Source organism: Antechinus flavipes, chromosome 3 (assembly GCF_016432865.1).
Source record: "Antechinus flavipes isolate AdamAnt ecotype Samford, QLD, Australia chromosome 3, AdamAnt_v2, whole genome shotgun sequence".
NCBI lineage: Eukaryota > Metazoa > Chordata > Mammalia > Dasyuromorphia > Dasyuridae > Antechinus > Antechinus flavipes.
The window spans coordinates 224546654-224561564 of NC_067400.1; the positions used below are offsets into that span (position 1 = coordinate 224546654).

The 14911-nt window shown below is 34.9% G+C and overlaps 1 protein-coding gene across 1 annotated transcript in view; it reads left to right on the forward strand.

Moving 5' to 3' along the window:
• Positions 1-13934, forward strand: part of DHRSX (dehydrogenase/reductase X-linked) — a 431936-nt gene extending 418002 nt beyond the window's left edge. Inside the window, exon 7 of the mRNA XM_051984589.1 lies at positions 10936-13934. Coding sequence (XP_051840549.1) covers positions 10936-11139 — 204 coding nt within the window. The 3' untranslated portion in view covers positions 11140-13934. The remainder of the gene's footprint in view (positions 1-10935) is intronic.
• The last annotated feature ends 977 nt before the right edge of the window (positions 13935-14911 follow it).

Consider the following 14911-nt stretch of genomic DNA (forward strand, 5'->3'; position numbering starts at 1 on the left):
TTGTTTTGAGGTTAATTCAAGGTTAAACTACAGCTCTTTCTCATTTCAAGCAGTCCATTGCGTTAGGAACTTGGAAACCTGGGAGACTGGTTCAGTTCTGTTCTTTTCTGGGATTGATATTTCCTTTTGTTCCAGAAGATTTGGTTAGGACTGCCTAAATTATGAATTGGAGACTGTTGGGACTATTGGTTGGCTCCCCTAGGAGCTGACATATTACATGAACTTCTACAATGACATATTAATTACTTTGAATTTTGAATGTATCCTTTCCCCAATCAGTGCCCCAGAAATACTGACAAATTCTTGCTTTGACTCCTTTTTCTAAATTCATGCCCAGACATTCTTGTTTATATTGTTATTGCATGCAATATTTTCCAGGGTGGTCATTTATTTTCCATTATCTACATGTAATTAGAATACTATTTATATTTTAGAAAGGATTTAGTCTCTCTAAGGTTCTTATTACCTGAGGTGTAATAGCAGTTTCTTAGTTGTGTTTTTTTTTTCTTTCTTCTCTCTCTAATTTTTCTTACAACCAAATTATAAGCCTAAAACATTGAGTTGACCATATCACTTTCCTACTCAAAGCTCTTTAGTTCAGTATTCCTTATAAGACACAATACTACCTTGTGAACCTGCCATTTAAAACCAGTTTACAATATGGCTCCTACCTCTTTTGCCAATTTTACTTCATTTTATTCTTCATGCATTCTGGGCAAGTCAGTACGGTGACATATTCCTTATACATAGTATTTGACTACATTTATCAATATCTTAAAAAAGTTGATTTTTCATGCCTGAAATATATTCGCTTTTTACCTCAATTTCTTAGTAACCCTATCTTCCTTCAAAACATATGTCATATGCCACCTGATAACTGAAGCGTGTCTGTGTGTGTGTGTGTGTGTGTTAATTTTGTATTTATATGTCTATATGATGTATCTTCCCAGTAAAATAGAATTCTTTGAGGGTAAAGATTATTTCATATTTACCTTTTGTATCCCTAGGGTGCATAGTGCCTTCAACATAGTAGATGCTTAATAAAAGCTAATTAAATTGAGATTAAGTTGTCATGATGGTTACTTTAAAATGATAAATCTGCATTTTAGGGTGGGTAACATTTGGGAAGATTCCCATCTACTTTTAGTGGATTTTTGTTATCTCAATCAAAGTTAAAAGGATCATAATTATACAGTTATATCTTAAAGCCAGGCATGAATTTTTAAAATTTCAATGGAATGGCCATGATTATATGTATACATATGCTATATAAAATTTACATATATATATATATGTACATACACACACACACACACACACACACACACACACACACACATATCCAGAGACACTTATTTCATTGTTATAAGAACTTCTAATAAGAAAACTTCTATAAATTCAGATCAGAACCTCTTTGCAGTTTATGGTCCTTAGAGAGTTTTTGGAGGCTTTAGAAAATTTGAATGACTTGCCCAATGAAGTCAAGAAATCAGTAAGCATTTTAAGTTCTTACTGTACACCAGGAACAATGCTGGAAGGAAAGACAGTCCCTGTCCTTAAGGAACTTATATTTTAATGAAAGAAGACAAGACATTCTCTGTCTCAGCATGACAGAGAAAGTTCAGAGAATTGTAAATGGATCATGGGGAAGAATGAAACTATCCTAGAAACTTTCCTTTAAAAGCAAGTTCTAGAAGAAACCAGAAAATCAGAGTAAGAATCTCTAATCCAAAGCAAGAAGTCCAGAAGTGGTTTGAACTTCCATCTTGTGGAAGCTTCTGTAGCATGATAAGGAAAGTCTAGTGAGTTGGGAATAGACCTTGGAAAATGAGTTGTCAGTATTTAAACATAGGTTTTCCTGACTTTAAGATCAGCTCTGTATCCATTATACTGTATTGCCTCTCATATCACATATAAAAAATCCATAAAATATATATTTGTTAATATCTTTTAGTTCTTTAGTATCTATTACCATTATCAATGTCTATAACTTTGCTGATGTCAGGAACAATATATTTAATTATCATCACCATAGGCTCCACTTCCACCTCAGATTTTCAGAAAAGTGCTCTTTCCTCCTCCTCCAAAATTGAAAAAAATATTTGGGGATCATCTTCTCCAATAGCAGAGTTCCCTTTACCCTAAGTCACCCCTATTCTCTCATATTCTATAATGATTGTATCTCAAGGCATGCATACAATTCCAAATCTTTCCAGTTCTACTTTCACTTTTGAATTGGAGTAATTGGAGTAATTGCTCTCTTTTCACCACAGCCCCAAGCCAGGGAAGACTCAGGGAATAGAAACCTGGCCTTATTATACTGTGACTTTCCTGCTCAAAGGGAGTCTACAGACCACTGTAGGAAGGGGGAGTACCGATTTTCATGGTTCAGGAAAAAAGCATGTGTCCTGGGTCCTTTTTAAGGAAAATTGAAGCTGAAGAGAAAGAGGGAACAAATTAAGTTTAAAGGTGCAAGATTAGGGACCTTAGTGCTCTTCTTTGTTGTTGTTAAATTTACTGAAGTATTTTGTTTCAAGCAATACAAATCCCTACTGTTTCTGTTGATCAAACCCCTTCTTCCTCACCTTTTAAAAGTAAGGAGAATCCTCCAATCACCTCTGATATACTGGCAATTTTTTTTAAAGCTATTGCCTAGAACTCCTTAAGGGAAGCCAAAAGTCTAATAAATGCAAATGCTGTAGCTGGACAAGAGAAAACGTTGTTTTGAGTGTGTTTTAATGAAAGTAAATGATGCCATCATATTCTTTTTTTTTTTTTTTTTCTGGTTTGATTGGGAAGATTGAAAAGCTATATGGTATAAGTCACTGGAAAGAAAAGCAAGGTCATGTTGCAATCAAAAGAGAAAAGAACAAGAAGTTGGGAAGATGAAGAGCAAACTTCACTGGTGGGGAATTTTACGTGCTCTATTAATCTTCCTCTCTATGAGAACAGATACCAGTTACATTCAGAGTTACCCATGTCATAAGCTCTGAGAAGCTGGAATCAAATAAGAGAAGAGTTATAACCATTTAATGTGATAGGTCCTTCCAACACTTGTTGATCAAAAATGTCAGTTAAATTGCTAAGAAAGACTTCTTATCTCAGTAAGGAATATACTTTGAATCAGAAAATAATCCTGTGCAAAATTACAAAGAACAAAGCATGGTCCCAAAGAAAAAATACATACTTTGTGTGTATGTGTATTTCTGTCTATCTATGTGTGTGTGTCTCTATCTCTCTGTGTCTCTTTCTCTCTGTCTCTTTATGTCTCGTTTGTCTTTCTCTCTCTCTCTCTCTTTCACACACACACACACACACACACACACACATACATTTTTTCCTTTGCAGAGGTGGAAACTATAGGATTGTCAAACATATGATCATATTCTAGGCTCGAGTCCATTTATTTGTAGCTTTTCTTTACTCATGAAGGGTGTTAACTTGATGCTCAGTGCCTATGGCAGAGAGTGTGGGAAAGAAGACATCCAAGTTCCTGCTTTTAGGGTTGAGAGAGGACTCTCAGGGTTCTTGGTTCTTTCAGAAAGAACTCTCTAGAGGAAGAGAAAGACTTTGGGAAGAAACCAACATGATCAAGGCACTGACCCCTCTTTAAGGATGACTTTGTGTTGACTGCTTTGTAATATTTCAAATCATCATCATTAGGAACAGCTTGTGAGTATGAGTAAAGGGAAAAGATATCAAGAGCAATCCAAGCTAAGTTCCGTCAAGAAATTCGTGGTCATAGGTCCAAGGGCTATCTAGAGCAAAACATTTTTCTGTTGGGTTAAGATCTGAGAGGAAGAAAAGAGAATTCAGAGCCTACTATAACAGACTGAAAAAGTTCTGAGGGAAAAACAAAGAGAGCAGGAAATGGAACTTTCAATGAGGACAAAGAGAAGCTTTACTGGAAGTCAAAAGCAGGGAAAAGTGGAATAAGGAAGTGAATTTCTGATTAGGGGTAAGGTACATATTTGAATAATTATGAGATCCAGCATGTGACTATTGCCAGGTATGGTTGAGGCATGAAGAAGTAGATCATAAAATTTAAAGAGGCAAAGTGTAGTGTTCTTATTTTCTAGAATATAATGATTCTCTCTGGGAAGGTTTCTTGGGAAGGTTTTCTGGAGGCAGCCTTAGTTTCAATTCAAAGTAATAATAACCTCAAATGCAGCCAGGGATTTAAGTACAGTCTTTTATTGTCTCTTCCAAAATCACCCGGTTAGTTTTCTTAGAAGCTCTCTCCCTTCTTGGTTCCCAGAGCTCTTACAGCTTGTCTTTTAACTCTTCTAGCTTCTGCCTCTAGCTCAACTCCGTGGCTTCTCAATCTCCAACTGACGTTCCCCTCTCAATCTTTTCAACTGAACTCTCCTGACTGAGCTCAGCTGTTTTTATGCTGTTTTAGAGGTATAAACTCAAAGGTTGACTCCTCCTCTGAGAGTGGGATTATGGGAGATGTGAATTTGAATATCTCATACTGAACCCTGAAATCTCCCAAACATGTGAACTAATGTGTGAACTTTCAAAGGTGTGAGCTCTAATGTGTGACTTAATGTGTAAACTCGAAAGGTGCAAATCCAAGCACACAAGCATTGCTTCCATCAATTCCATTGACTTATCATCTTGTTTCAAGTTCTGGCTCATAACAGCAAAGGAATTGGGAGATCAGGGGAATTTGAAAAAGAATCTGATTATTAAAGTCTCCTAGTGAAAAGTGATCATCCAACTCTATTCTCTCAGTATATGACTTTGCCTCTTTCCTAAGAAAATGGCTCTCTATAATGTTGCTTTTGTATTACTTCTCAAGCCCTTTATACATCTTGACCTAACTGTTCTTACTTTGCATCTAAGAAGGTGATGGTACCTTTTTTGTTGTTAAAGCCTAGCCCTCAGTTTCTATGCTTAATCCCATTCCTCCCAGGCAGTAATTACTTCTCCTCCTATATTTTCAACTCCTCACTTTCTCCTAGCTCCTTCCTACTACTTACAAAGACCCCCAGGTCTTCCTCATCTTTAAAAGCAAAATAATAGCAACAACAAATCTTTACCCTGGTATTCCCTCAAGTTGTCTTATATTTCTTCTCTTGCATTGGGATTAAAAGTCACTACTTCCCAAAGAATACAAAGGACTGGAATAAAGATACTAGAAAGAATTTCTAGTTTCTTCTGCTGCTAGCCCTTCCTTACCAGCTATCTGTTTCTCAATTATTATTGGATTTCTGACCCCAATTTTTTTTGAAATTGCTTTCTCTAAGGATATCAGTGATATGTTTGTTACCTGCTAAATCCAGTGGACTCTTCTTGGCTCTCTTCCTCTTTGATTTTATTTTTCCTTTCCTTGTACCTACTTTCCCCTCCTTTCTGCATTTTCCCCCTCCCATTACTTCCCATTAATTCTGTTAACATATATAGGATTAGTTGTTATTACCCATTGAGAGTAGATGGGCATGGTTCATCAGAAATTTTGTGGCTCCACAAAAATTATATAAGGAATCAAAAAAACTTGAGAATTCTCAAAGGAGCAAAGAATCCAGTTGACTAAGTAATCATGTGCTTCTAACAAATTAAATGACTGTGAAAAATAATTTGGGAAAAGGCTACTCTGCCAGTGCTTTTTTATTATTATTAATTGAAAAATCTTGGTGCAGTGGCAGCTTTAGTGCTAATGCAAATTAAACATTCATTATTCTCTGGGCTTTTTCTGTACTTAGTGACCAAGACTTGCTGTGTTTTGAAGGAACTCACCAGGTTGATATTGACCTGGACAATGATCTGACATGAGGCATAGCAGAATCCTGAATTGAGAACAATTCCAAAAAGGAAAGTGGTTTAATTATTTTTCCTTTGATTCATTTACTTATTGATTCATATTTGAAAAAACAAAAGGAAGGGATTGTAAATCATTAGAGGAAACAGATGTTGCACCCTTTAAAAATCAAAACAGTCCATTTGGATGCCATCTTGTATTGGAGAAAAGCAGAGACTTATTTTCATAGTTAGACTGCTGAATTAAACATGACAGCTTTGAATATATTCCAACATTAAATCTAGCATAACATGGAATAAATTATGTTAATTTCATTTAAAATAAATATCTGCTATATGAACAATTCTAAGTATCAATGTAGATGTTCATTCTAAAGATTTGGTATGAGGATTGGGGGATGCTGAAGAGAAAAAAAATTTGTTAATTCCAGGAAAAATCTATCACAAAAATAAATTATAACTGACTTGTATTTTCTATGTTTCTTTATTCTTTTTAAGGAAAAAAAGCATTTAAATATTCATTCTGATGACTAGGTTACCAAAAATATTTTGGATGCCACCTGTCCATATTCTCAAAGAAAATTCCTATCTCCAGTGAATGTTGCACATAATTCAATTGCTAGGCAGGCTTTACCTTATGAGGAGTCAATTACTTATATACTGTCCTTTTAGAGGAGTTTAGATCAGATCTCTTTTCTAGAAATAGTTCTCTTACTACAAGCCTTATTTCTTTAATCCCACTGTTAATTTTTTTTTAAGAAGTCTTCTTCAAGAAGACTTAGACTCTTATAAATTTTGAATGTTTTTTTCCATCCCATTAAAATGTCAATTCCCTTAATTGAAATAACACCCTAAGCTATTATCTTTGACCTTGTGTAGATTGTTGTCCTGGTTTGAAAGATATTTTATAGGGATTGAGACTCTTAAAGAGGAAAAGGGAGGCAGCTAAGAAGGGGGAGAACAAAGAAAAGGATTGTGGACTCACCAAAGATGAAGATTGCTTATAAAATAATTTTGCTTCACATAGGTCCTGGGGTTTAGAAGCTGAATGAAGAAACGTAAAAAGTTTCTCACCTAGAGAGATGATGAGACTGTCCTGTTCATTTCCTCTACCCTTTAGATGTTTATGTTTTCTAAATGAGGATGGGTTTTGTTTATTTTGTTTGTTTTTGGCAAGACAGTGGCCTATCCAAAGATAACATATCTGAAGAATATTTCAAGGTCCTTGGAATCAGTAAAGTTATGCTATTGCTAGAAAAATATTTTCTCTTTCTGCTTAACCCTAGATAATTCCTTGAATGGGAGAAATTGTTGGACATCCAAATTTTTTCTAACTTTTTTGCTACCACAAATGCTGTTATAAAGATTTTGTATATATAGGATCTTTTCCTTTGTCTTTGACCTCTTTGGAGTTCCCTGGGGTAAATGCCCAAAAGATATATATCTGTGTCATTTTAGTTACTTTTCTATCATAATACTGTATCTGTCTCCATCCTCTTACCCCCCCCCCCCCAACAGTTACCAACTGTAGTTGATAGCTCCATCAGTGGAATGTTATAACTTGGCCAAGTGTCATCAAGAGACATCACTCTGAGGTCAACCTAATGAAGAACCTCTGCAAAGTTGAACTGCTCTTTATTCAAGAGACCTACTGTTTGCCATTTTAAGCCTTTTGAAATGTGTCAGAACTTGCTCTCCACTAACATATTCATGCCTCTGGGAGATATTAGAGTAGAACTCTTATGGAAGTTTTCACAAATAGGTGGCTTTTTAACATTTTTCAGTCTTCATTTAAAAGTCCCTAGTTAAAGAAATGGGGCTCTGGCCCAGTTTTCATTGTGTAACTAGCACCAGAAGCATATTTCATACACTTAATGAAAGTGTTGAGGTTCAAAAGGAGACCCCAAAAGTTTGGGGTCACAGACCATATCATGAGGTATCTCAAAAGTATTTGCAGGCTTAAACCCATATCCAAGTCAAGAGGAAAAGTTTATTGTAATTGTAATGTCAATTGAAGTGAGCTAAGTTCCAAAAGGATTTGGCAAAGAACTAGAAGCAATAAGAACAAATTTATGGGAAAAAACAGATCTGGTTCTTCATGTCACTAATATGCTAATTTTATGGTCCAGGGGTAGAACTGGGGAATAGTCTGGTATTTATCTCACCTTTTGTCTCAGAAACCCTGTTATCACTGACCAACAGATTGTTATCTGACAGTCAGCAAAGTTTCTAGGACAATACTATAGTATTCCTAAAATCAAGAGACTGTAGGCTCTTTGACAAACAGATTATTAAAACAATAGCACTCCTAAAGTCTGGGGGCCTCAGGATTACTGCTATATTTCTCCTAGAAGCTGCACTCTTATCAGAAGTATTAAATTTCCCTTTTTCTCCCTCCAAAACAAAGAAGCTTCACAGACTGTCAGATTTCCTCACTAGATATTGAGATTACCTCACCATGACAACTATGGCAAGCATGGGGCAGAGCTTTTGGAATAGAATGGTTAGGAATCAGAATAAATTTATAAATGGACTAAGGAGAAATGTAACTTTCCTATCTTAGTATTGAGAATGGGTCTCAGCACAAACTGGTAAATTTTTCTGGTTTTTTGAAGATAAAAAGAAATGTATCTTTTCTATAATATGTAATTAAGCTCCTACCTTGGTAAGGGAAAGATACCTGCTTCAAGATAGTTATGTATTGGAGAGAAAATATTATAAATTAAATAGTGTTTTCAGGCAGTTCAATTTGAGTATCTAAAAAAGGAAAATTATCTCCTACGTACCAACATTACTCTCACCCTGATCACAGGAATATTTTACTTTCAAAAGAAAGAAGCATGTTTTACTCACCTCATTCCATTCAGATGCCAGGGTCCAATGACTGGAAAGGAAATTGAGTGGCCATTTTAGCTTGAGTGTCCCTTTCATAGAAATATTTTCAAAGTCTGGTTCTGTATGCATTAATGATATTTTCACAAGGTAGAGATAAAACCTTTATAAGGCAGAAAATTCTTATTGATACAACTAGAAAAATGTAGCATTTACACTGATGTCCAATGGCATTATGAGATTAAGTAGAACCTTGCTGATTTCTGTTTTTAAACTCACTCTAGTTTAGTTTTAAGTTATTAGGGAAAAATTTTAGGGAAAAAAAATACAATATCCATTTAAGAATTAATTTTTATTGAGAGAAGATTAGACTTTAAACTTTTCAAGTTCCCTCAATCAATCAACCAACTAATCATCAAATACTTAAAAAGATATGGGCCTTTCACTAGCTTAGACAATAGAAACACAAATAAAAAAGTAAAACAACCTCTACTCTTCATGAGCTTAGTTTCTCATGGGAGAAACAGCAATTCTGTGTATGTATGTTTGTATATGTACATGCAGCAATTATAAGGTGAATAAATACAAACATATGCAAAATAACTAAGTACAGAATGGTTTTAGAGAAGGGTAATAGCAATTAGGGGGATTAGGAAAGGCTTGATTTCAGAAGATAGTACCTGAGGTACTTCTTAAAGGAAGAGAGGGACTCTCTCTCTCTCTGAGACTCAGGTTAAAGATGGGATATATTCTTGTCACTAGAGTAAATGAAATAAACTCTCTAGTTCTTAAACTAATTTTTAGCAAGAAGCATGCTGCTTCTTGTTTTATCATTATAACTTACTTGTTGTCTCCTATTCTCTTTTTCCCCTCTTCATGTTCCTTATCATATAAGTCAGTCATTTAGTCAGTAAATTTTTACTCAAGTGCTTAATGTGTGTCATGCATTTTGCAAAATCTTGGAGATATGAAGAAATGTGCCAAAAAAATCTGCCTTCAAGAAGTTTATATTCTCTCTTTCTACCTCTATGACTGTGTCACTAAATGTCTTTGTCTCTCCTGTTTCTTTCCTTTTTTCTTCCTCTCTCTCAAGCCACACTTGAAATGCATCGATTACTCACAGGCCCAAAACAGTTCAGGAAACAAACTTCATTCTGCTTAGTTTTGTCTCTTTGGATTGATTTATTCTTCTATGGTGGACTTGTAGCTCTCGAATCCTCGAAGCCTCCCTCTCTTAGTGTCAGAAATCTCTAACTCAAGAGATTCACCAGCATCAGCCTCCCTCAAGTAGTGGGGATTATAAGTATGAGTAACCATATGTGGCCTCAAGGAACTTACATTCTAATGGGAGTGAGAACATGTAAATAAATGCCCTAATATGAAATAAATAAAATATGCCTGTATTAAAAGATCACTTACTTGGAGTATGATTGCTTGCTTTTTCTATAAACATCTGTATGTCCCCTAAAAGCTTCTGGACTAGCTATGACAACTTACCATTCATAAACAGACTATACTAGAGATATATGCAATGGTCCCTAGAACATCCTTCTGCAGTATTCTATAAAAGGATATTGGCGGTAGAGAGAAAGATAATTTAAGAATTATAATACATTCCAATTTTACAGCAAGATATTTTTTAATTGGTTGGTTTTTGTTTTTTGTTTTTTACCTTTCAACTTGACAATCACAGCCTGTAAAAAAGGTGAATTCTCAATTGTAACTTACCATGTTATGTTCAAAGCAGTACCTTTTTGATGTCTTGATATTTAATCTCATTGAGAAATGTTTATTTAAATAGGCTGAGCAACTCATCTGCTTCAAGTGAAATTAATGAATATTTTTGCTTAATAAAGAGTTGTAAAAATTGGTAATTACACTAGGGATTTCACAATTCTTTGTTTGCTTACTGAAATGTATTAACCCAACATGTGAGAAACATACCACTGGGAGATTTATTAATATATGCATTTGCTCCAGAGAAAACTAACATTAATAATGATGCTTTCACTGAAGAACTTCTTATCATAGTCTACCAGCCCTGCATCAGAACCATAAGTTTAATACAGAAACAACTATATTATTAGATAAGAGTGCAGGGCTATAAGTAAGAAGACCTGAATTCCTGTCCTGCCCTAGTCTTTAACTATAGGAACTGGGGCAATTCACTTAGTCCCTCTGGATCTGTTTTAACATTTGTCAAATGAAGTGACTGGGCCCAAGTCCAAAAATCTATAGTTCTTTATCCTGCCATTCTCCATCTTGGTTGTTTGCTGATTCTGTTGTGACTTTTCCTCTGAAAGTTGATCATTTTCATCTTGAGTTTCTTTCTTCCCACAGACTCCAGATGAAGGAGCAATCACATCCATCTATGCAGCAGTTGCACCAGAGTTAGAAGGAGTTGGTGGCTGTTATCTTTATCATGAGAAAATCATTAAATCTTCTGATGTAACTTATGATGAAGACCTTCAGAGGAAACTCTGGGCAGAAAGTTGCAAGATGGTCGGAATACATAATATGATCAACAAAGTCATCTCAACCTAATTGCCTCCTATGTGGAATCTCGTGAATCTCCATAAATCTCAAACAAGGTGTATGCTGAGCCTGTAAAATTGTATTTTTCATATGAAACTTGTGGCTTTGGCTTAAAAAATTAATGAGTGCTGATCTGCCAGTAATTCCCTTGATGTTCTGAATTTTCAATGGATTTGTAATTTTGTCAACGTGGCTACAACCAATCCGTCCCTCCCTGCCCATCCTGTACAATCCTTGTCAGTGTTCTCCAATAAATTTGCAAATCTACCAAACGGTCCAGGTTAAGGGGAGAGAGGGAAACAATCCATCCAAAGTGCTAGGTGCCTTCCTCTAATTCTTTTGCCAGTGCATGAAAACCAGAATGGGGAAAAGAATCCTCACACAGAACTGAGTAGGCTCTGATACCCAAGCCAATAATATGTTTTGTATTCATAATGTTTCTAGTTGTGATTAAATAATCTGTGATAATAAATCTCTGGTATAGGTATGTAGTTTATTTTTCTTTTGGTCACCTCGAAGGAAAAGAGATTGATTTGCCTTATGAATAAAAGGCTCATACTGAAGTGGTTGATGTGAACATCTCTTTAAGATGCTTTTTAATAAGACAGACCTTATTTGACTGTTAGAATGCATCAAATTTTTATTAGTATCTTATGTTTTGTTTTAGTTTTCTTGACTCAAATAATAATATGACTTACTGTACTTGTAGGCATGACTTTTGACTGGATACACACAATTCCCATTGGTTGTGGTTTCCTACACTACAGAGCTCCATCAGACCAATTCCTTAATGTTGCTTTAGTGAAGAATGACACCAAAGATTTCACTGGGTTCTCCTAGCTACAAAGATCACAGTGCAGCCATCATAGTAGTAGGTTGTTACTGAGAATTGGTGTTCTCAATTTAGAACACTCTTTTAGGAAATACATCTCTTTCTTTTTTCTCTTTTTAAAATTAGCAATCATTTATTTTTCTTTTTCTTCCATTTTACCCACACCCACTGGAAAAAAGAAAGGAAAGGAGAAGAAACCAAGGAAATAAAAAGGGGAAAGGGAGGAAAGAGAGAGAAAAAAAAGACAGGAAGAAAAGAGAAGGGGTAATAAAGGAAGAAATGTATTTCCTTCTTACCTCTACCTCTTAGAATCCCTTAGTGCTCTTCAAAACTCAGACTTCTACATGAAGCCTTTTCTGCTCCCCAGATATTTGTGCAACCTTGGGGGAAAAAAAAAACACCTTGTATCTCTTTTGTGTATAATTTATATATACTTTATGCATTTTGTCAATATGACAGTGACAATGCTATTTAAATTTACGAATTCATTGAAATAATAATCAGATTACCAAAAGAATATTTTTAGAGCTTTTTAGTCTAACATTTCACACTAAATACCAAGAAAAATGTCTGTTCTGCTTCTTTCTCTAACCTCAGTCTTTTGAATTTACTCCCATTTCTGTCTCTGCAATTAATCCAAAGTTCATTTCTTTACCACATAATTTGTAGGCTTGAAATAATCATACCTCTGAAGTGGAGAGCAGGTCTCCCCATATCATATTTTTTGCATACTTCCAGAAGTATATTCACTAGCAAAAATCTTACATGAACTGATACTGATGGAAGTGAGCAAAACCTGGAGAACATAGAAACAGCAACATTATGTGATGATCCGGACTTACCTCTTCTCAGCAATATAACAATTCATGTGGTTTGGTAGCAAACCAGAGCATACCATATATTCTTTGTTCATGGGATTCTCATTGTACAGCCCCATTACATGCAAGTGGTGAAGAAGTTCTCCTTCAACCCCACTCCCACTCTCAACTCTCATAATGATGACTATATTTCATGTAGCTGACTACTAAAATCATGGAATAATCAATTTTTCAACTTTTTGGGCATTTATATTGTACCTATTAAGACATATTCAGCACAGTTTTGATTGTCTGAAGATGTAGTAGACAAAAGTTTTCATACCAATGCAACTTTGACCATCACTATAGTGCCCATTGGAATGCTTTTGTCTCAGACATCTCAGTACATATCCATCTTTGCACACTCTATCTGGAGCCAGGTGACTCTCTCTTAATCATTCAACTACTGGTTATGTTCTTTTCTTTTTTTTGCTAAGGCACTTGGGGTTAAGTGACTTGTCCAAGATCACACAGCTAGGAAGTGTTAAGGTCTGAAACCAGATTTGAACTCAGGTCATCCTGACTTTAGGGCTTGTGCTCTATCCATTGAGCCACTTAGCTGCCCCTCATTATATATTTTCTAACTATATAACAGTCACATCACAGGATTGATTAGATGCTAAATGAGGCTAAGGGTGTTCTGAGTTGCAAAGATAACTGGCATCATAGTCCCATATATGGTTCAAATTAATTTAAGGAATATAGAAACTGCTCTGTAATGATAAATAAAGAAGCCCATAGGAAGCTGAGTCCTGCAGCACTTTTTTTGAGCATGTGGGGGGATATTAAATATCAGTTAACATCCAGTTGTCTGAATCTCTTTCCTGCCCCTAGTAACATCAATCAGCACCAATCCACAGTTCTTACTCTTCCCTTCCTTCCTGAATGCTTGGTCCTTCTAAATCTTGATAAGAACTTTATAAAAATCCATTAAACTTTATTCTTTGGTAATAGAGTGTCCCATCCCCATTAAAGTCACAACGTATCCATCAAGGAGCCCAGCAAAGTGCCCAATTCCACCAGAGATCCCAGCAAACCTGATCTATTTTTATTATTCTCCCTAACTGTCTTTCATTTTGTGAATATCTTCCTTCAATAAATCTGGCTTGCTTTAATGTCTTGTGAGCGCCATATTTCTTTGTTTAAAACTTTTACATACTAAATGTTGATAAGCCTACATTAAAGTATTGGAGGATATGCTTGATAGACACACACACATACATACATATATTAGTATATACTATATTAGTAAACATATACATATATTATACATGCATACAAATATGCATGTATAAATGAATATATTACTGAAGGTCAAAGTTGTTAAAAATTGATGAACTAGTACTATAAAATATTTTAATAGATTGATATAAATATGTAATATAAAGAGATAAGTACATATAGCTCAATTGCTCAGGAATATATATATGTTTATATATTTAAGGATATATATCATTAAATTATATATAATAAACATTTATATATATAATAACTTTGTGCTGTAAAATAACTTAAAACCCATAATTCTTCTGAAATAGAGCACACCCACTTTATAAAATATGAGAGAAGGATTCTCGTTAGATATTGAATATTTGCAAAGAACTTTCAATTTGCCTTCATTACTTTGAAGGGCAAAAGGATATTTTTGGAGGGTTGACTTATTTATGTGTAGGTAAATAAATGTTTCTTTTAAAAGATACTGGAATAACTTTTTAAGGTATAAGGTGTCTTTCTTCCACTTCCAATCCATTTGTTGTTGTCCAGAAAAATCTCTGGTTTTTAAAACCTCTTCTTTCTCCATTAAACAAAGGTATCTATATCTGGTTGGCATCCCCTTCTTCCTTCTTTATCTCTTTTAGGAAACCTCTTATACCTAGGATTTTCTTTTTAAAGCTTTCTTTTTTTTTCCAGTGAAAAAGCATTATTTTTATTTTTGCCTCACTAGCTACTCTCTTTTGTACAAGAAAAAACTAGAACCCTAAATTCAAAAAAATTATCTCTCAATAGTCAGCTGCGTGTCCTGGCAAATCAAATTCCTATCTTGGGTCAATAGTAATGTCCAAAAGTTTCATACCTTGAATTTTCTATCCTC